The sequence below is a fragment of the Ranitomeya imitator genome, chromosome 10 (genome assembly GCF_032444005.1).
Source record: "Ranitomeya imitator isolate aRanImi1 chromosome 10, aRanImi1.pri, whole genome shotgun sequence".
NCBI lineage: Eukaryota > Metazoa > Chordata > Amphibia > Anura > Dendrobatidae > Ranitomeya > Ranitomeya imitator.
The window spans coordinates 18949258-18973328 of record NC_091291.1 but is presented as its reverse complement, the minus strand read 5'-3'; the positions used below and the strand labels follow the sequence as shown (position 1 = coordinate 18973328).

General features: G+C 44.5%; 1 protein-coding gene across 1 annotated transcript; it reads right to left on the bottom strand.

The window, feature by feature from the left end:
* Nucleotides 1-782: 782 nt before the first annotated feature.
* LOC138651290 (interferon-inducible GTPase 5-like) lies at nucleotides 783-7639 on the bottom strand. Its single transcript, XM_069741378.1, has 2 exons — nucleotides 7598-7639; nucleotides 783-2420 (listed from the first exon to the last, which is right to left on the bottom strand). Exon 2 carries the CDS (start codon nucleotides 2394-2396, stop codon nucleotides 1167-1169), a length of 1230 nt encoding a protein of 409 aa, XP_069597479.1. The 5' UTR covers nucleotides 2397-2420; nucleotides 7598-7639; the 3' UTR covers nucleotides 783-1166.
* Between the last annotated feature and the right edge of the window lie 16432 nt (nucleotides 7640-24071).

Genomic DNA, 24071 nt, shown 5'->3' with positions numbered 1-24071 from the left:
CAAGATTTTATTTCTCAACCCTGGATTAAAGGGAACCTGTCACCCCGTTTTTTCAGATTGAGATAAAAATACTGTTAAATAGGGCCTGCGCTGTGCGTTACAATAGTGTATGTAGTGTACCCTGATTCCCCACCTATGCTGAGAAATACATTACCAAAGTCGCCGTTTTCGCCGGTCAATCAGGCTGGTCGGGTGGGCGTGGTCACAGCGCTGTTTCTTCCCCAGCTTTATGTTGGTGGCGTAGTGGTGTGCGCATGTCCAAGTGCCGAATCCACTGCGCGCACGTGAAGAAACAGCGCGCGATCTGCGCTATTACCCTTGTCATCGGTGGGGTCGGCCATCTTCCTGGGGCCGCGCGTGCGCAGATGGAGTGCTCTGCTGCACGGGGCTTCAGGAAAATGGCCGCGGGATGCCGCGCGTGCGCAGAAGAGATCGCGGTGGCCATTTTCCTGAAGCCGAGATGCATACTCGGCTTTGGGAAAATGGCCGCCGCAATCTCTGGATTTAGGATTTATAAAATGCATCAGGTTCACTAGACCGTTTCATCCAATAAGGAGTTTAGCTACAGCTGGAGAGCTACTTGGACCCCAGACCTCTAAATTCTGAAGGACCACTTTAAAGGAACTTCTCACCAGAAGATTTTGGCTGCGAGGTGCCATTCACAAGAATCGAGTGTTAGCAGGTAATATTGAGCTGTATTATGATGCTATGACCTTACTGTGCTATTTTTCTTGTCCCTCCCCCCCCCCAATTAATAAAAAGGCAAAAAAACAATTGTTCTTATAAACACATTTATATTACATATGAAAAACATTTTTGATATTTCCAGTGACCGCATCTTAGTTGTACGTAGTTGTAAAATGGTGCCCATAGAGGTCTTTGGGCACATAATATAGCACCGTCCTAATGTGTTATGGAGTCGCAGGAAACTTTGTCGTCTTGGATCGTTGCATTATGAAGATATTCTCATCTAAATCTTTGCTGCATGAAACGGAGACACCATGTAGCGGAACACAAGATTGCTTCTTCATGTGTATGGTGGGTATATAGATGATGTAACGTGAGATAAAGTTTTACATCCTGTTCTGATCTTTCACCAAAGGGATTCATACAACTTTTCTAGGCACCACCAGTGGTTAAAAGGCCACTTGGTGACCATGCCAGAGTTAGTCAGAGGTCGCTAATGCCGTCGTCAGCACCCTGGTAGCATCTTCTGCCATAGCTGATAAGAAGCTGCTTAGTGTCCCGTAAGTCGTCCCGAAGGCAACTCCTCCACTTGCCAATGTGCCAATTTGCGGAACAATCTGATTTACACATGCTGTCACTATACGACCCATGTCCGTCAGACCCTGACTCTTTAGGTGATGGAAAACCAATTCGGGAGTTATCTCCTCCAAAGCCGTTGTGGTTCTGATCATTGATCTCAAAGTTTCAGGATCTTTCCCAAAGGTATCCGATAGCATTTTAAGGGATCTCGCGTCCAGTCCGAAAGCTTTCTTGTACTCTTCCAAAACATTGACCATGAGGGTGAGGTCACCATTGGCTGATAAATACGGAACACACGACGTACTACTCGCCCCCGGTCTTTGTGACGTCACAACGTTCATAGCGGAGACGATGGCCCATTTCCAGATTTGCGATAGAAAGAACTTTTTCTTCTTCTCCACGGCCTGGTGGAAAAAATTGGGCTGAGACAAAAGAAATACATGTCTCTTGTGACTCGGAAGTTCGTCCTCTAGCGTTTTCTGGATCAAGTAGAAGTCATACTTTTCAGGTTCCAGACTGGAGATTAGAAACACTCGAGGGTGCTCGATACCTCCAGCTCGGAGACCATTTACGCAGTCATCGCGGATTTTCTTCAGTAGATCTTCATCCATGCAGTAGTTTGTCCTTCCTCGTCGACATCCTTTTAATGCCGAGTCTATTTTGGATCTCAGAAAATAGAACTTCTTCCCCATGGACTTGATGGCTTGTGCCAACAGGATGTGACATTCTCTGAAGCGTTCGGTTGTGATGATCAGAAAAAAATCATATTGGTGGAACTTCACCAATTTCAGATAATCCATCGGATTAAACACAGGACTTCCGATCCCGGGAAGGTCCCAGTATTTCACGTTTTTGTGATGCGGGTGTAAATAAGGTGATGGGACTGTGGTTGTCTCGACCACGCCTGTCTTGGCAGAATCTTCTTCCTCATCGCCAAGGCCTCGGATTACGTTGATAAAAGTTGACTTTCCTGATCCCGATTCTCCAGTTACGGCAACATTCAACGTGACTTGGTCAATGTCTTCCAGGCATCTCTTCACACTTTCTACAGCTTCTGCAAGATCTCTATTTTCAAAGAAGTTCTTCATCTCCTGCAGTTCATTTTCAGGAACTATAAATTGGGAATCCATATCTCTTTCTTCAGTCTCGAGCGCCTGAGGGAAAAAGAAGACGACTACACATTAGAACCCATTGTGTGCAGATTAAAGGCAAAAAGAAAAAATCTGTTGCAACACTGGTGCCTATTCATATCACTTTTGTGTGCTACTGCTTCCATCAGCCTATGCCTGCTGCTGCTAATAACAGCAAGAGCAGGTGTCGGGTGATGTGAGTATTCATCAACAGGTGCATGCTCTCTAAATAAATAATTAAACAATGCCTGGGTCCGCTGTATTTTTGATAACCAGCCAGGCAAAACTGACAGCTGCAGACTGCAACCCTTGGCTGTCAGCGTTCGCAAGGTTGGATATCAAGAATAGCGGGGTCCCCACACCGTTTTTTAAATTATTTAAATAAATAATTTAAAAAACAACGTGGGGTCTCCCCAATTTTTGACAACCGGCCAAGCTAAAGCAGACAGCTGGGGGCTGGTATTCTCAGTATGGTCAGGGCCCATGGGTATTGCCCCACCAGCCTAAAAACAGCAGCTTTCAGCTGCCCATAAAAGTCATATCTAGTAGATGTGCCAATTCTGGCTCTTTGCCCAGCTCTTCCGAATTGCCCTGTAGCGGTGGCAAGTGGGGTTCATATTTGTGGGGTTAATGTTACCTTTGCATTGTTCGATGATATCAAGCCCTCAGCTTAGTAATGGAGAGGCGTCCATAAGGCCGGTTTCACACGTCAGTGGCTCCGGTACGTGAGGTGACAGTTTCCTCACGTACCGGAGACACTGACTCACGTAGACACATTAAAATCAATGTGTCTCTGCACATGTCAGCGTGTTTTCACGGACCGTGTGTCCGTTTGAAAAACACGGAGACATGTCAGTGTTTGTGGGAACGCACGGACCCATTAAAGTCAATGGGTTTGTGTAAAACACGTACCGCACACGGATGCTGTCTGTGTGCAGTCCGTGTGCCGTGCAGGAGACAGCGCTACTGTAAGCGCTGTGTCCCTCCTTCCCCCCCCTCCCCCCGTGTGGTGCTGAAGCTGGAATTCATCCTTTCTTCCCAGCAGCGTTCGCTGGAGAGAAGGAATGAATAATCTATTTTTTTTTCTTTCCCCTTAAAAATAAAGTTTGTGCGTCCCCTCCCGCCTCACATCCCCTCTGCGCCTTCTCTCCTCCCCCCCCCCCCCGCTTGCCAGGAAATAAGGAAATACTCACCGACACCCAGCTCCAGCGATGTCTCCTCTCAGCAGCTGCAGCCTGTGCTGTGTGAGCGGTCACGTGGTCCCGCTCATTACAGTGAGGAATATGCGCATATTCCTCACTGTAATGAGCGGGACCACGTGACCGCTCACACAGGGCCTGCTGCCGGCGCTGAGAGGAGACATCGCTGGAGCTGGGTGTCGGTGAGTATTTCCTGGCAAGCGGGGGGGGGCGCACAGGGGATGGGGGGCGGGAGGGGATGCACAAACTTTATTTTTAAGGGGAAAGAAAAAAAAATAGATTATTCATTCCTTCTCTCCAGCGAACGCTGCTGGGAAGAAGAGATGAATACCGGCTTCAGCACCGCACGCAGGGGACAGCGTTTAATTGTAGAGCTGTCTCCTTCACAGTCCGTGTGGTCCTCGGGCGGCACACGGCTGCCGCACGTGTGCCACACTGATGTGCTACGTAAACTCACGGACATGAATAATTCCTGTACCGATTTTTCCGGTACCGGAATTATCTGGACGTGTGGGACAGACCTAAGACAGCCTGGGACAGCTCATAGAATCTCACAGTTTTCAGTATCATCTCTATGTTGACAACACACAGATCTACATCTCTGGACCAGATATCACCTCCCTACTAACCAGAATCCTTCAATGTCTGTCCACTATTTCATCCTTCTCTGCGAGATTTCTAAAACTTAACATGGACAAAACAGAATTCATCATCTTTCCCCATCTCACGCGACCCCCCCAACGAACCTATCCATTACAGTAAACGGCTGCCCACTCTCCCCAGTCCCACAAGCTCGCTGCCTCGGGGTAATCCTTGACACTGATCTCTCCTTCAAACCGCATATCCAAGCCCTTTCCACTTCCTGCCGCCTTCAACTCAAAAATATTTCATGGATCCGTACATTCCTAAACCATGAATCTGCAAAAACCCTAGTTCATGCCCTCATCATCTCCCGCCTCGATTACTGTAACCTCCTGCTCTGTGGCCTCCCCTCTAACACTCTCGCACCCCTCCAATCTATTCTAAACTCAGCTGCCCGACTAATCCACCTGTCCCCCCGCTATTCCCCGGCCTCTCCCCTCTGTCAATCCCTTCCCTGGCTTCCCATTACTCAGACTCCAGTACAAAAGCCTAACCATGACATACAAAGCCATCCACAACCTGTCTCCTCCATACATCTGTGACCTTGTCTCCTGGTACTTTCCTGCACGCAACCTCTGATCCTCACAAGATCTTCTCTACTCCCCTCTTATCTCCTCTTCCCACAATCGCATACAAGATTTCTCTCGCGTATCACCCCTACTCTGGAACCCTCTACCACAACACATCAGACTCTCGCCTACCATCAAAACCTTCAAAAAGAACCTGAAGAACCACCTCTTCAGACAAGCCTACAACCTGCAGTAACCACCGATCGACCAAACCGCTGCACGACCAGCTCTATCCTCACCTACTGTATCCTCACCCATCCCTTGTAGATTGTGAGCCTTCGCAGGCAGGATCCTCTCTCCTCCTGTACCAGTTATGACTTGAATTGTTCAAGATTATTGTACCTGTTTTTATTATGTATACCCCTCCTCACATGTAAAGCGCCATGGAATAAATGGCGCTATAATAACTATCCATTATAACTATCCATTACTAATCCTATAGTGATGGTATATGGTAAATAAGTATGAAGTCCTTTATTTGAAAGAATCACACACTCCTTTAATGATTGTAAATTAACGTGAGTATGGTTTATCACCCATTCCATTGAAGCCATTGTCTCCTGTAATAAAACAAAAATAAAAAAACACTATACATCTGCCTGTCATTCTGTCCAACGCTGTAATCCATATCTGGGGATAAACCATTTTCAACCTGGATGGTGCCAAGATGCGACCATCCAGGCTGAAAACCACTGATTGAGCTGCTGGGAGTGCAGTCTCAGTGACTAGCGGTGATGTCATCGAGGTTACGTTCCCAGCTGAGCCAATGAACTGGGTAACCTTGGTGAGATCAGAGCTGCACCGCAAGACTTTTTCCTCACTGTGCTAGCGGTGATCACCACAGTTCAGGGGCTTGTGCAATGCAGCTCATTCTTCCCTGCTTCTCAGCATAAACAGTCGCATGATTCCACTATTCTTGCTGAAGAGCACATGTACAGGTGGATTACGGCATGGGACACTGGATTCCAGCCACCCCTCCATCCATCCCTCATCTATTCATGCATCCCTCATCCATCTGTCTACCCCTCATTCAGCCATCCCTCCTCCATCCAGCCATCCCTCCATCACTCATCCAGCCATACCTTCATCCCATTCAGCCTCATTGACTGGCGGTAACCTTGATGTTGTCACCGCTAGTCACTGATGCTGCGCTCGCAGCAGCTCATTCCCCAGTGTTTCTCAGCCTGGACAGTCGCATCATGGCACCATCCATCCAGGTTGAAAACTGTTCATCCACAGATATGGATTACGGTGTTTGACAGAACGACAGGTGAGGTATTTGGTTGTTTTTTAACTTTGTTTTATTACAGGAGACTATGGCTTCAATTCAGTGAGCGTTAGGTGAGTGTAACTGTGTTTTGTTATTTTTAAATAAAAAAGGAAAATTGTGTTTTGTTTTTATTTCAAATAAAAGACTTTATTTTGTCTGTGTCTATTTACAATACCACTATAGGATTAGTAACTGATAGGTGTCTTCTAAACGCCTCTACATTACTAATCCATGGGCTTGATGTCACTGAACAATACAAATGTGACATCCCCACAAATATGAGCTCCATTTGCCACCGCTACAGGGCAAGTGGGAAGAGTCGGGCAAAGCACCAGAATTGGCACATCTAATATGCCTTTTCTGGGGCGGCTGCGGGCTTCTGTTTTTAGGGAAGGGCGGACCGATATCCATGGACCTTTATCATCCTGAGAATACCAGCCCTCAGCTGCTTGTTTTAGCTTGGCTGGTTGTCAAAAATGAAGGGAACCTCCACACTTTTTTTTGTTTTTATGTATTTAAATCATTTAAAAAAAACAATGTGGGGAACCCTCTTTTTGATAACCAGCCTTGCTAACGCTGACAGCTGAGGGTTGCTTTCCGCAGCTGTCAGTTTTGCCTGGCTGGTTATCAAAAATACAAGGGAACCCATGTCGTTTTTTTAAAATTTATTTAGAGCACAGGAATACTCCCATCAGCCGCTACCTGCTCTATCTGTTATTAGCGGTAGCAAGTGTAGGATGATGGAGGGAGTAGTCCCATCAGCTGATGCCAGTGACAGCTGCGGTCTTGCGCTCTCATTCGACAGGTTGGGAACTGCGGCTGTCTGACCGACGGTAATGATCTTACTGCCGATCAGAAGCAGTGTTTGCCGTGTTGTCATGCACATGACAGCATTAGAAACACCCGGTGTTCGGAGTAGGGGGTGAACTCCTTGTTTGATATCTGTGCCCGAACAGTAGATGTTCGATACGGATGCCAAGCTTTACTGTCCAAGTTTGCCCATCTCTACTCATCACTAGTAGCAACGTATAGAGGCGAAGTCAAGTGCAACTTGCTATCAAACCTCTAACTGAGTCGATTTTAGTGCGATTTTCTCAAAGTGACCATACTGGCAATCAGATGTTGTGCCACGCATGGTACTATCCCAGCCGTTCATACACAGCCACATCTCTGTAGCTACAGTTCATTCTTAGAATTGTAGCTACCATTTCAGATTTGTGTATAACGTTTTAAAGCTGTTCTCGGGGCAACCACTAAAATATCCAATTCTATAATGCTCTCATTTCTGGACACTTCGAAAACGATAATGCAAAATTAGAAAGAGGAATTTTTCTTGTTGTCAAAGTCACAACCTATCTGCAACAGCAAAGTGATAATCAGTGAAACTGATCGTGCAGAATGTCGGAGAAGTGTGTTAATCTATGACCATGCACATTGGAGTTGCTTGCTTTTTATACCCCGATTCTTCTCCCTTTTTCCCCATCCATAGACAGATCCTCTTAATAATGAGATCTTACGTACCTTGCTCTCCGCTCTTTCTTCCTACTTATTCAAGCTATAGATGTGACGTCATAGGGAGGTGCTTGTACATAATGTGAAGTGTAGAAACTGAAAGAGGAGACGTCACTGGGCGGGAGAGGATGTGCTACAGCATAGAAGCTGCTGAGTGCAGGACAGACTACAAATCCGGGCTGGATCAAAAATGGATGAAAAATGTGTAAACATCATAACTTGGAGACCACGTCTGAGGTTTCTCTTTCCACTTCCACCCAACTAAACTGCATCCAGGATCTTGCTCTGCTTCGCCCCTCCTGGTCCTAAAGCTGCTGCAGATTTTCTCTTTGTCTTTGCTGTGTGGAAATTCTGCAGTGATTTACAGTAGCGGAAATGTTTTGTGCCTGATAACTTTACAGAATTGGCAGCCGGAAGAATGAGGATCTCGAGCAGGAAATGTTTTCAATATAACTGAGCTAAAAGATTTGGAAACCCAACAATAATCCTTTTGCAGAGAACCCTGCAAAACTCGTAATACCTGTTGCATCCCCCTCGCCTTTTTTGATTAGTAGGCCCTTGTGATATTTATGTGCAACTTTAGTTGAGCCCTACATTTCTTATCCACACCTCTTGAAAGTGCATTTGGACAAAAATTAAAGCCTCCTGAAACTTCCTTTCCGGGAAAATTTGTCATTCTCGAGAGAGTTTTCCAACTCCTCCAGGAGTTTGGAATATCTCCCATTATTCCAATCAGTCTGAAAGAATTGATAAGTATGGCAATATTTCATCTATGGTGTGGATTTTTCAAACTTTAACATATCAATTCTTGTAGCAGATCAGTTGAAGATTTGTTGATGAGTTTCTCTATTCAATAGAAAAGAAATCCACAACTAACTTCAATTGCTTCAAATTTCCATTAGATCGAAAGCAAAATGTGTGAGCCCTGAAAAAAAACACCTTAACAAAATAAATATAAAGATCTTTGACTTTCATGGCGGGTTGTACAGAAACCTGTAAGGAACCGGGCAATGAAGTCATGGAAACACCCACAAGTGAGTTTAGAGTCTTTGATCCTTTGTTCAGACTCTGCGGAAATCACCAGCAAAATGTATTTGGAGCTAACAATAACTTTTGTAATTGGGTTTCTTTTAAAATGTTACACCATTCACATTCTATAGTCTGGGTATTGCACTGTCTAGTGCTTGCTGCAGAGTGAGTTCAGAGAGTCCATCAATCAGATCATTAAGATTCAATGATAGCATTTGTAATTCTTTCATTTTAACTTTTCTTCCGAGCATCTCTTAATTTAAGACTGCATTAACCCCTTCATGACCCAGCCTATTTTGACCTTAATGACCTGGCCGTTTTTTGCAATTCTGACCAGTGTCCCTTTATGAGGTAATAACTCAGGAACGCTTCAACGGATCGTAGCGGTTCTGAGTTTGTTTTTTCATGACATATTGGGCTTCATGTTAGTGGTAAATTTAGGTCAATAAATTCTGCGTTTATTTGTGATAAAAACAGAAATTTGGCGAAAATTTTGAAAATTTCGCAATTTTCACATTTTGAATTTTTATTCTGTTAAACCAGAGAGTTATATGACACAAAATAGTTAATAAATAACATTTCCCACATGTCTACTTTACATCAGCACAATTTTGGAAACAAAATTTTTTTTTGCTAGGAAGTTATAAGGGTTAAAATTTGACCAGCGATTTCTCATTTTTACAACGAAATTTACAAAACCATTTTTTTAGGGACCACCTCACATTTGAAGTCAGTTTGAGGGGTCTATATGGCTGAAAATACCCAAAAGTGACACCATTCTAAAAACTGCACCCCTCAAGGTGCACAAAACCACATTCAAGAAGTTTATTAACCCTTCAGGTGCTTCACAGCAGCAGAAGCAACATGGAAGGAAAAAATGAACATTTAACTTTTTAGTCACAAAAATGATCTTTTAGCAACAATTTTTTTATTTTCCCAATGGTAAAAGGAGAAACTGAACCACGAAAGTTGTTGTCCAATTTGTCCTGAGTACGCTGATACCTCATATGTGGGGGTAAACCACTGTTTGGGCGCACGGCAGGGCTTGGAAGGGAAGGAGCGCCATTTGACTTTTTGAATGAAAAATTGGCTCCACTCTTTAGCGGACACCATGTCACGTTTGGAGAGCCCCCGTGTGCCTAAAAATTGGAGCTCCCCCACAAGTGACCCCATTTTGGAAACTAGACCCCCCAAGGAACTTATCTAGATGCATAGTGAGCATTTTAAACCCCCAGGTGCTTCACAAATTGATCCGTAAAAATGAAAAAGTACTTTTTTTCACAAAAAAAATCTTGTAGCCTCAATTTTTTCATTTTCACTTGGGCAGTAGGATAAAATGGAGCCTAAATTTGTTGGGCAATTTCTCCCGAGTACGCCGATACCTCATATGTGGGGGTAAACCACTGTTTGGGCACACGGCAGGGCTCAGAAGGGAAGGCGCGCCATTTGTCTTTTTGAATGGAAAATTAGCTCCAATTGTTAGCGGACACCATGTCGCGTTTGGAGAACCCTTGTGGGCCTAAACATTGGAGCTCCCTCACAAGTGACCCCATTTTGGAAACTAGACCCCCCAAGGAACTTATCTAGATGCATATTGAGCACTTTAAACCCCCAGGTGCTTCACAGAAGTTTATAACGCAGAGCCATGAAAATAAAAAAATTTTCTTTCCTCAAAAATGATTTTTAGCATGGAATTTCCTATTTTGCCAAGGGTAATAGGAGAAATTGGACCCCAAATGTTGTTGTCCAGTTTGTCCTGAGTACGCTGATAGCCCATATGTGGGGGTAAACCACTGTTTGGGCGCACGGCAGGGCTCGGAAGGGAAGGCACACCATTTGGCTTTTTAAATGGAAAATTAGCTCCAATCATTAGCGGACACCATGTCACGTTTGGAGAGCCCCTGTGTGCCTAAACATTGGAGATCCCCCCACAAGTGACCCCATTTTGGAAACTAGACCCCCCAAGGAACTTATCTAGATGCATATTGAGCACTTTAAACCCCCAAGTGCTTCACAGAAGTTTATAACGCAGAGCCATGAAAATAAAAAAAAAATTTTCTTTTCTCAAAAATGATTTTTTAGCCTGCAATTTTTTATTTTCCCAAGGGTAACAGGAGAAATTTGACCCCAATATTTGTTGTCCAGTTTCTCCTGAGTACGCTGATACCCCATATGTGGGGGTAAACCACTGTTTGGACACATTGGGCTCGGAAGTGAAGTAGTGACGTTTTGAAATGCAGACTTTGATGGAATGCTCTGCGGGCGTCACGTTGCGTTTGCAGAGCCCCTGATGTGGCTAAACAGTAGAAACCCCCCACAAGTGACCCCATTTTGGAAACTAGACCCCGAAAGGAACTTATCTAGATGTGTGGTGAGCACTTTGAACCCCCAAGTGCTTCACAGAAGTTTATAACGCAGAGCCGTGAAAATAATAAATACGTTTTCTTTCCTCAAAAATAATTTTTTAGCCCAGAATTTTTTATTTTCCCAAGGGTTACAGGAGAAATTGGACCCCAAAAGTTGTTGTGCAGTTTCTCCTGAGTACGCTGATACCCCATGTGTGGGGGTAAACCACTGTTTGGGCACACGTCGGGGCTCAGAAGGGAAGTAGTGACTTTTGAAATGCAGACTTTGATGGAATGGTCTGCGGGTGTCACGTTGCGTTTGCAGAGCCCCTGGTGTGCCTAAACAGTAGAAACCCCCCACAAGTGACCCCATTTTAGAAACTAGACCCCCAAGGAACTTATCTAGATATGTGGTGAGCACTTTGAACCCCCAAGTGCTTCACAGACGTTTACAACGCAGAGCCGTGAAAATAAAAAATCATTTTTCTTTCCTCAAAAATGATGTTTTAGCAAGCAATTTTTTATTTTCACAAGGGTAACAGGAAAAATTGGACCCCAGTAATTGTTGCGCAGTTTGTCCTGAGTATGCTGGTACCCCATATGTGGGGGTAAACCACTGTTTGGGCGCACGTCTGGGCTCGGAAGTGAGGGAGCACCATTTGACTTTTTGAATACAAGATTGGCTGGAATCAATGGTGGCGCCATGTTGCGTTTGGAGACCCCTGATGTGCCTAAACAGTGGTAACCCCTCAATTCTACCTCCAACACTAACCCCAACACACCCCTAACCCTAATCACAACTGTAGCCATAACCCTAATCACAACCCTAACCACAACCCTAATTCCAACCCTAAGGCTATGTGCCCAAGTTGCGGATTCGTGTGAGATTTTTCAGCACCATTTTTGAAAAATCCGCGGGTAAAAGGCACTGTGTTTTACCTGCGGATTTACCGCGGATTTCCAGTGTTTTTGTGTGGATTTCACCTGCGGATTCCTATTGAGGAACAGGTGTAAAACGCTGCGGAATCCACACAAAGAATTGACATGCTGCGGAAAATACAACACAGCGTTTCCGCGCAGTATTTTCCACACCATGGGCACAGCGGATTTGGTTTTCCATAGGTTTACATGGAACTGTAAACCTGATGGAACACTGCTGCGAATCCGCAGCGGCCAATCCGCTGCGGATCCGCAGCCAAATCCGCACCGTGTGCACATAGCCTAATTCTAAAGGTATGTGCACACGCTGCGGAAAACGCTGCGGATCCGCAGCAGTTTCCCATGAGTTTACAGTTCAATGTAAACCTATGGGAAACAAAAATCGCTGTACACATGCTGCAGAAAAACTGCACGGAAACGCAGCGGTTTACATTCCGCAGCATGTCACTTCTTTCTGCGGATTCCGCAGCGGTTTTACAACTGCTCCAATAGAAAATCGCAGTTGTAAAACCGCAGTGAAATGCGCAGAAAAAACGCAGTAAATCCGCCATAAATCCGCAGCGGTTTAGCACTACGGATTTATCAAATCCGCAGAGGACCAGAATACGTGTGCACATACCGAAACCCTAACCCTAATTCTAACCTTAGTGGGAAAAAAAAAATGTTTTCTTTATTTTATTATTGTCCCTACCTATGGGGGTGACAAAGGGGGGGGTCATTTACTATTTTTTTTATTTTGATCACTGTGATAGGTTCACATTGGAATGAATATGCCGGCCGGCAGATTCGGCGGGCGCACTGTGCATGCGCCCCCATTTTGGAAAATGGCGGCGCCCATGGAGAAGACGGATGGACCCCGGGAGGCTCGGTAAGTATGATGGGGTGGGGGGAGCACGGGGGGTAGATCGGCGCATGGGGGGTGGATTGGAGCGCGGGGGGGTGGATTGGAGCACGGGGGGTGGATCGGAGCATGGGGGTGGATTGGAGCATGGGGGGTGGATTGGAGCACGGGGGGTGGATCGGAGCACGGGGGGTGGATCGGAGTGAAGGGGGGTTGGATCGGAGCATGGGGGTGGGATTGGAGCACGGGGGGAGCGGACAAGAGCACGGGGGAGCGGACAGGAGGACGGAGGGGAGCGGAGCAGTGTACAGGACAGATCGGTGGCTTGGGGGGCGATCGGTGGGGTGGGGTGGGGCAGACCAGTGTTTCCAGCCATGGCCGATGATATTGCAGTATCGGCCATGGCTGGAATGTAATATTTCACCAGTTTTATTAGGTGAAATATTACAAATCGCTCTGATTGGCAGATTCACTTTCAACAGCCAATCAGAGCGATCGAAGGCACCCCCCCCCCCCCCTGGGCTGAAGTACCACTCCCCCTGTCCCTGTAGATCGGGTGAAATTGGAGTTAACCCTTTCACCCGATCTGCAGCGACGCGATCTTTCCATGACGCCTCATGGGTCGGATTGGCACCGACTTTCATGACGCCTACGTGGCGTCAAAGGTCGGGAAGGGGTTAAAGTTGAATGTTCACAGAAACACAAAGCCTTTAAGAGCCAAACGCTTCATAAATTTTCTTTAAATCCAATTTTTAAAAATATAAAAAAAAAAAAAAGCTGTAGATTTGATGCCCTGGTTTGCGGTAGTAAACCGGTAGAGATTTTCAGTAGCACCAAAGTGAATGTGATTTGAACACATCTCATTTACACACGAGAAATATGTTGTACAGAATCGACAGCAAAGGAGGATAGAAACCTCGGGCAGAATTTTTTTTTTCTATTACTTTATGCCTTTTTTGATCATGCCCCCAACCTTACTTTCCCGCACCTCTTGATAGTGCATGTGGGTATGGCCAAGGCCTCCTGGAACTTGCATTTCTTAAAGTTTGGGAGGATTTCAGGGTCCCCGGTGTTTTCCAACACCTTCAGGATTCTAGGTGGTGTTCTCGCTTTTTGGGAGACTCCTGGACGTTTTTCTCGCTGGTCTTTCATCAGCAAATTGGATCTATTAAACTTTGTAATGTTATTCAGTGAAGCTCCTACTGGAATTTTCAAGTGCTGCTGTTTATTATCATCCATCCTGCCAACTATTAAAAGTGTAAAGTGCAGGTAAATGGCAATAATGGTACTGAAGTGGGTAGATGCAATGACTTCTCGATCATCTGACCATGCCCCATACTTTTGGTGCCAGTCAGTCTCGGCTGTTTCTATAGCTCCATCTCCAGTGGTCGGAGTATGGACCGAGTTATTCCCCCATGAGATGCCTCATGTTGAGTCTCCACCAATCCGACTATCCAATCTGAACAGTGGCCACTCCTGAGCCGGTCAAAATTCGTCCTGGAGCATAACCTCTTCTATTTTAGGGATGCGCTTTACCTGCTGTGACTTGGCATGACGATGGGGACTCGAGTCATCCCAGGTTCCGCAAATTAGTTTATGGAGAGTTTCGAGTCCCTGTCGTCAGTCTTGTCTAGTTCCCACGTCAGGCATATTAAATATAACCCTTGATATATTGATGACTTATTTATCATTGAGCCTGGCACAGAATATGTGGCAACCTCTTTTGTAGAACAACTCTAGAAGAACACATGGGATGTATCATTTACAGCTCACATTGCCAAGGACAATATGGTCTTCTTGGATCTTGAATTACGGTATGTCTTTCAGATCAATAGATTTGGAGCAGAGCACATTTCAAACCCGTAGATTGCAATAGCTACATAGACTATTACAGTGCACATTTCCACAAATTGAAATAGAATATATTTCCCAGCGAGTTCAGATGCATAAGGAAAAGCTGCACCTCCACCGAAGAATATTTTAATTATTCAAAAAAAACTTAGACATATGTTTACATAAAAAAGAAACCCGAGATAATTGATCCAGGTGGCTTTTAAGAAGAATTTCCAACTTCAATAGGTAGGCTGTTTTAATGTAAATAAAAATGAAAACAAAAATGGATCATTAACCATTGTGTATGTAGAGTTTTAGCTAGTGAGCCCTTGGGCAATTTAAATATATAATTTAACACTGGGCTGCTCTTTTATCTCAATTCATGAATCCACACATCCGTATTCTCGGTTTTAACTTCCCATGCTATCGGGCTGCTTTCTGGCCCAATAAAATCAAATTGACAGACTGGACTTATATCTAACGAGGTATAATCAACAACGTCCATGACGGTATAATAACCCATGGACAAAAAGTGAAAAGGCAAAAATGCGGTTAAAAAGTTATATCTTTATTACAAAAAATAATAATAATTAAAAAGGGACCAAGACAGTGACAGGGCTAAAAGAAACCTCCATAGGGAAGGACCAATAGTATAATGAACGCAGCAGATACACTGATAAATTCCTAGCAGTATACAACAAGATAACTGTAAATATGCTAATGCATTGAATAATATAAATATAGGTGTAACTGCAAGAAATAATAAAACACGTGTATACAACAGCGGGTACTCAATCTCCACAGCCTAATTACCAGTACTAAATAACAATACTAACTATCTGCATGTACATATAGACACTACAAAGTATCACCCAGGCAAGTCAAATAAAGACCATGCCAAAACTACAAGTGTATATACTAACAATATGGCAAAGACTGCTGGAAATATAATGGTTGCAGTGACCAAAAGGTAGGTAATGAGAGCTAAAATAAAGCCACTAGAAAAATAAAGATGCCATATTGCAAGGTGCCAAGCATCAACATCAAGAAGAGACCCTTACAAGATGGGTTCTTCCCCTGTGGCTTTTGCAAGGCCTGTCTTAATCTCCGTAAAGCATCTTCCTTTTCCAATTGGAATGGATCTAAAACTTATGTGATTAGAAAACATCTTACATGTGCATCACGGGGTGTCATTCATTATGCTAAATGTCCTTGTGACATGATTTATATTGGTCTCACCACTCGAGAACTCAAAATAAGGGTGAGAGAACTGTTATGTCTGCTAATGAAAGGTGTAATGAAGGCAATCCAGAGACACAGTGTGCCTAGCGATCAGAGCGCACACAGTGATCTGACAAATACCCAAAAACAAAAGAACGAGCTCTGAGACGTGGAAACTCTGTAGACTGCACACCTGATCCTATCCTAAACACAACTAAAAGTGGCTGTGGAATGTGCCTAACCACTACCTATGCAACTCGGCACAGCCTAAGAAACTAGCTAGCCTGAAGATAGAAAAATAGGCCTGACTTGCCCCCAGAGAAATACCCCAAAGGAAAAGGCAGCCCCCCACATATAATGACTGTGAGTAAGATGAAAAGACAAAACGTAGGGATGAAATAGATTCAGCAAAGTGGGGCCCGATATTCTTAGACAGAGCGAGGACAGTAAAGCGAACTTTGCAGTCTACAAAAAACCCTAAAGCAAAACCCACGCAAAGGGGGACAAAAAAGACCCACCGTGCCGGACTAACGGCACGGCGGTACACCCTTTGCGTCTCAGAGCTTCCAGCAAAACAAAAGACAAGCTGGACAGAAAAAAGGCAACAAAATAGCAAAAAAGCACTTAGCTATACAGAGCAGCAGGTCACAGGAAAAATCAGGAGAAGCTCAGATCCAACACTGGAACATTGACTAGGAGCAAGGATAGCAGCATCAGGTGGAGTTAAGTAACGAAGCAGCTAATGAGCTCACCAGAACACCTGAGGAAGGAAGCTCAGAAGCTGCAGTACCACTTGTGACCACAGGAGTGAATTCAGCCACAGAATTCACAACAGTACCCCCCCTTGAGGAGGGGTCACCGAACCCTCACCAGAACCCCCAGGCCTACCAGGATGAGCCGCATGAAAGGCACGAACAAGATCGGGAGCATGAACATCAGAGGCAAAAACCCAGGAATTATCTTCCTGAGCATAACCCTTCCATTTAACCAGATACTGGAGTTTCCGTCTAGAAACACGAGAATCCAAAATCTTCTCCACAATATACTCCAATTCCCCCTCCACCAAAACCGGGGCAGGAGGCTCAACAGATGGAACCATAGGTGCCACGTATCTCCGCAACAATGACCTATGGAATACATTATGTATGGAAAAGGAGTCTGGGAGGGTCAGACGAAAAGACACAGGATTGAGAACCTCAGAAATCCTATACGGACCAATAAAACGAGGTTTAAATTTAGGAGAGGAAACCTTCATAGGAATATGACGAGAAGATAACCAAACCAGATCCCCAACACGAAGTCGGGGACCCACACGGCGTCTGCGATTAGCGAAAAGTTGAGCCTTCTCCTGGGACAAGGTCAAATTGTCCACTACCTGAGTCCAGATCTGCTGCAACCTGTCCACCACAGAATCCACACCAGGACAGTCCGAAGACTCAACCTGTCCTGAAGAGAAACGAGGATGGAACCCAGAATTGCAGAAAAATGGAGAAACCAAGGTAGCCGAGCTGGCCCGATTATTAAGGGCGAACTCAGCCAACGGCAAAAAGGACACCCAATCATCCTGGTCTGCAGAAACAAAACATCTCAGATATGTTTCCAAGGTCTGATTGGTTCGTTCGGTCTGGCCATTAGTCTGAGGATTGAAAGCCGAGGAAAAGGATAGGTCAATGCCCATCCTACCACAAAAGGCTCGCCAGAACCTTGAAACAAACTGGGAACCTCTGTCAGAAACAATATTCTCAGGAATGCCATGCAACCGAACCACATGCTGAAAGAACAAAGGTACCAAATCAGAGGAGGAAGGCAATTTAGCCAAGGGCACCAGATGGACCGTTTTAGAAAAGCGATCACAGACCACCCAAATGACTGACATCTTTTGAGAAACGGGAAGGTCAGAAATGAAATCCATCGAAATATGTGTCCAAGGCCTCTTTGGGACCGGCAAGGGCAAAAGCAACCCACTGGCACGAGAACAGGAGGGCTTAGCCCTACCACAAATCCCACAGGACTGCACAAAAGTACGTACATCCCGTGACAGAGATGGCCACCAGAAGGATCTAGCCACTAACTCTCTGGTACCAAAGATTCCAGGATGACCAGCCAACACCGAACAATGAAGTTCAGAGATAAGTTTATTAGTCCACCTATCAGGGACGAACAGTTTCTCCGCTGGACAACGATCAGGTTTATTCGCCTGATATTTTTGCACCACCCGCCGCAAATCAGGGGAGATGGCAGACACAATGACTCCTTCCTTGAGGATACCCGCTGGCTCAGATAAACCCGGAGAGTCGGGCACAAAACTCCTAGACAGAGCATCCGCCTTCACATTTTTAGAGCCCGGAAGGTACGAAATCACAAAGTCGAAGCGGGCAAAAAATAACGACCAACGGGCCTGTCTAGGATTCAAGCGCTTGGCAGACTCGAGATAAGTCAAGTTCTTATGATCAGTCAATACCACCACGCGATGCTTAGCTCCTTCAAGCCAATGACCCCACTCCTCGAATGCCCACTTCATGGCCAGCAACTCTCGGTTGCCCACATCATAATTACGCTCGGCGGGCGAAAACTTCCTGGAAAAGAAAGCACATGGTTTCATCACTGAGCAATCAGAACCTCTCTGTGACAAAACCGCCCCTGCTCCAATCTCAGAAGCATCAACCTCGACCTGGAACGGAAGAGAAACATCTGGCTGACACAACACAGGGGCAGAACAAAAACGACGCTTCAACTCCTGAAAAGCTTCCACAGCAGCAGAAGACCAATTGCCCAAATCAGCACCCTTCTTGGTCAAATCGGTCAATGGTTTGGCAATGCTAGAAAAATTACAGATAAAGCGACGATAAAAATTAGCAAAGCCCAGGAACTTTTGCAGACTTTTCAGAGATGTCGGCTGAATCCAATCCTGGATGGCTTGGACCTTAACTGGATCCATCTCGATAGTAGAAGGGGAAAAGATGAATCCCAAAAATGAAACTTTCTGCACACCGAAGAGACACTTTGATCCCTTCACAAACAAAGAGTTAGCACGCAGGACCTGAAAAACCATTCTGACCTGCTTCACATGAGACTCCCAATCATCTGAGAAGATCAAAATGTCATCCAAGTAAACAATCAGGAATTTATCCAGGTACTCACGGAAGATGTCATGCATAAAGGATTGAAACACTGATGGAGCATTGGCAAGTCCGAACGGCATCACTAGATACTCAAAATGACCCTCGGGCGTATTGAATGCAGTTTTCCATTCATCTCCTTGCCTGATTCTCACCAGATTATACGCACCACGAAGATCTATCTTAGTGAACCAACTAGCCCCCTTAATCCGAGCAAACAAGTCAGATAACAATGGCAAGGGATACTGAAATTTAACAGTGATCTTATTAAGAAGGCGGTAATCAATACACGGTCTCAGCGAACCATCCTTCTTAGCTACAAAGAAGAACCCTGCTCCCAGTGGTGATGACGATGGGCGAATATGTCCCTTCTCTAGGGATTCCTTCACATAACTGCGCATAGCGGCGTGTTCGGGCACGGATAAATTAAATAATCGACCTTTAGGGAATTTACTACCAGGAATCAAATTGATAGCACAATCACAATCCCTATGCGGAGGTAGGGCATCGGACTTGGGCTCTTCAAATACATCCTGATAATCAGACAAGAACTCTGGGACCTCAGAAGGGGTGGATGACGAAATCGACAAAAATGGAACATCACCATGTACCCCCTGACAACCCCAGCTGGATACCGACATGGAATTCCAATCCAATACTGGATTATGGGTTTGTAGCCATGGCAACCCCAACACGACCACATCATGCAGATAATGCAACACCAGAAAGCGAATAACTTCCTGATGTGCAGGAGCCATGCACATGGTCAGCTGGGCCCAGTACTGAGGTTTATTCTTGGCCAAAGGTGTAGCATCAATTCCTCTCAATGGAATAGGACACCGCAAAGGCTCCAAGAAAAACCCACAACGTTTAGCATAATCCAAATCCATCAGATTTAGGGCAGCGCCTGAATCCACAAACGCCATGACAGAAAACGACGACAAAGAGCATATCAAGGTAATGGACAGAAGGAATTTGGACTGTACAGTACCAATGACGGCAGACCTAGCGGACCGCTTAGTGCGCTTAGGACAATCAGAAATAGCATGAGTGGAATCACCACAGTAGAAACATAGCCCATTCAGATGTCTGTATTCCTGCCGTTCCACTCTAGTCATAGTCCTATCGCACTGCATAGGCTCAGGTTTAACCTCAGGCAATACCGCCAAATGGTGCACAGATTTACGCTCGCGCAAGCATCTACCGATCTGAATGGCTAAAGACAAAGACTCATTCAAACCAGCAGGCATAGGAAATCCCACCATGACATCCTTAAGAGCCTCAGAGAGACCCTTTCTGAACAAAGCTGCCAGCGCAGATTCATTCCACTGAGTGAGTACTGACCATTTCCTAAATTTCTGACAATATACTTCTATATCATCCTGACCCTGGCACAAAGCCAGCAAATTTTTCTCAGCCTGATCCACTGAATTAGGCTCATCGTACAGTAATCCGAGTGCCAGGAAAAACGCATCGACACTACTCAATGCAGGGTCTCCTGGCGCAAGAGAAAATGCCCAGTCTTGAGGGTCGCCGCGCAAAAAAGAAATAATAATCAAAACCTGTTGAATAGGATTACCAGAAGAATGAGGTTTCAAGGCCAGAAATAGCTTACAATTATTTTTGAAACTTGGAAACTTAGTTCTATCTCCAAAAAACAATTCAGGAATAGGAATTCTTGGTTCTAACATAGATTTCTGATCAATAGTATCTTGAATCTTTTGTACATTTATAACGAGATTATCCATTGAAGAGCACAGACCCTGAAAATCCATGTCCACACCTGTGTCCAGAAACACCCAAATGTCTAGGGGGAAAAAAAAAAAAAAAAATGATGTCAGAACTTTTTCTTTCCCTCTATTGAGAATCATTAGTTGGCTCCTAGTACTGTTATGTCTGCTAATGAAAGGTGTAATGAAGGAATCCAGAGACACAGTGTGCCTAGCGATCAGAGCGCACACAGTGATCTGACAAATACCCAAAAACAAAAGAAGGAGCTCTGAGACGTGGAAACTCTGTAGACTGCACACCTGATCCTATCCTAAACACAACTAAAAGTGGCTGTGGATTGCGCCTAACCACTACCTATGCAACTCGGCACAGCCTAAGAAACTAGCTAGCCTGAAGATAGAAAAATAGGCCTGACTTGCCCCCAGAGAAATACCCCAAAGGAAAAGGCAGCCCCCCACATATAATGACTGTGAGTAAGATGAAAAGACAAAACGTAGGGATGAAATAGATTCAGCAACGTGGGGCCCGATATTCTTAGACAGAGCGAGGACAGTAAAGCGAACTTTGCAGTCTACAAAAAACTCTAAAGCAAAACCCACGCAAAGGGGGACAAAAAAGACCCACCGTGCCGAACTAACGGCACGGCGGTACACCCTTTGCGTCTCAGAGCTTCCAGCAAAACAAAAGACAAGCTGGACAGAAAAAAGGCAACAAAATAGCAAAAAAGCACTTAGCTATACAGAGCAGCAGGTCACAGGAAAAATCAGGAGAAGCTCAGATCCAACACTGGAACATTGACAAGGAGCAAGGATAGCAGCATCAGGTGGAGTTAAGTAACGAAGCAGCTAATGAGCTCACCAGAACACCTGAGGAAGGAAGCTCAGAAGCTGCAGTACCACTTGTGACCACAGGAGTGAATTCAGCCACAGAATTCACAACAGAGAACACGTAAGAGACATTGAAAAAGCAGCAATGATTGAGGATGTTTCCACTCTCAAAACTCTCCCCAGGCACTTTAGGGCCCATCATAAATGCAATCCCCGTGGGCTAGTCATCTGGGGGATCGATCAGGTTGATCTAGGCATTAGGGGAGGAGACCTAGGCCAAGTGCTGGCTCAATACGAGAGCAGATAGATTTTCCGCCTTGGTACACTCACACCACAGGGCCTCAATGAAAATTTGGGTTTTAATGCATTCTTATAATAACAGTTGGTCATTTCCTATGGTCTTTTTCCTGATTTTAGGTCAGGGGTTACTTTTTAATTTATTGTTGTCCGTGTTGTTTTTATTTGATTTTAACATATCTTTTTATCATTACAGAAATATTCGTTATGTGAGAGTGTGAATAGAGGATAATATACCACATTATGAGAAATAATGTGGTGGCATGCAGAGCCCAACTCGCGAAAATTGTGTCACTGTCCAAATATTTCTGGCCCTAACTGTATATATATATTTTTATATTTTTTTATCAGCAGGAGAGAATATTTATAATACTTTTAGCTCTTATGCACCGGTAGTATTCTATTAATATTTATATGAGTGTAATCATATGTATGTATAGCCTTATACTAGTATGATTAACTTTACATTTAGGTCACTTGGTGATTGATTAGGTTTAGCTATATTAGTTAGGTTTATTAGATTTATATTTATATTTATTATATTCATCTATTTTATTATCTTTATTAAATTATTTTGCATATTTATTTTACTATTTTCATATCCATTTACCTTTTTCCATGGTAATTAAATATGGAATTTAGACTATGTATCACTTTCAGGATTAATTTTTGATTAACATACTAATAAACAGTATATGTTTATTTCGGGCACTCTTTTCTTTTTCTTTTTCTCTTTCTTTTTCCTCATTTCACATGGGTTCATATTATATCTATTTTGTAATCGCTATACTATAATTGCCCCGTTATTGCTTCATTCTAATTTTGATAATTGTCCTTAGTATCCTTGTCACTGGTTGCGAGCAATATTTCATTTTCCCTATTAGACCGTCCTCATCCCGGTGCGCTCATGCGCTGGGTCTGATCCCCTATGACTTCCGGGTGTGTCTATCTGGTGACCGCTGTGCGTGTCACTGCATTCCACCCAGGCATCTCCCGGAAGTCACTTCTTGACTGGGGGAGAATTTGTCCTGACGCATGCGCCAACACACCGGGAAATACAGCCTATCATGCTCTCTCACGGCACTTAAATACAGCGTCGGCACCCCTCTCCGCACACGCCCCCGGAAGAAGCGAGCAGCGAAACGGCGCCCGTTGGGCAGGCGGGAAGGACACTTGGACGCTACGCACCTTTGCGGTAAGCTCTCCTATACCTTTGCCTATCGATCGGTACTTCTACTATCGTTGTCACTTGGACCATGATTTTGGCTCCTATCACTGCATAAGTGTTACTTAAGTGCTACCTTGTCTTTCCTTACTGTTATATCCACACTCTGCTTGGCACCTTGCAATATGGCATCTTTATTTTTCTAGTGGCTTTATTTTAGCTCTCATTACCTATCTTTTGGTCACTGCAACCATTATATTTCCAGCAGTCTTTGCCATATTGTTAGTATATACACTTGTAGTTTTGGCATGGTCTTTATTTGACTTGCCTGGGTGATACTTTGTAGTGTCTATATGTACATGCAGATAGTTAGTATTGTTATTTAGTACTGGTAATTAGGCTGTGGAGATTGAGTACCCGCTGTTGTATACACGTGTTTTATTATTTCTTGCAGTTACACCTATATTTATATTATTCAATGCATTAGCATATTTACAGTTATCTTGTTGTATACTGCTAGGAATTTATCAGTGTATCTGCTGCGTTCATTATACTATTGGTCCTTCCCTATGGAGGTTTCTTTTAGCCCTGTCACTGTCTTGGTCCCTTTTTAATTATTATTATTTTTTTGTAATAAAGATATAACTTTTTAACCGCATTTTTGCCTTTTCACTTTGTCCATGGGTTATTATACCGTCATGGACGTTGTTGATTATACTTTATGGGAGTGTTGTTTTTTAGGCAACAATATATATTTTTTCTAGAGACATTTAGTAATATTATATCTAACGAGGAACTGGTGACAGTCCTATCGGGCTGGCAAGGCTCTATTTCAGTGGTCCCCAACTCCAGGCCTCGAGGGCCACCAACAGTGCAGGTTTTCAGGATTTCCTTAGTATTGCACAGGGATTGGAATCATCACCTGTGCAGATGATCACATTACCACCGATGCAATACTAAAGAAATCCTGAAAACCTGCACTGTTGGCGGCCCTCGAGGCCTGGAGTTGGGGACCACTGCTCTATTTCACTGGTGCTAGTGAAAGGGCCTCTCAACCTGTCAGGGTTGTTGGCAAGTGCGATTGCACGTCATCGACTGCATAGGACACATCCTCTCATTCCCTGTGCTCCCTTGAT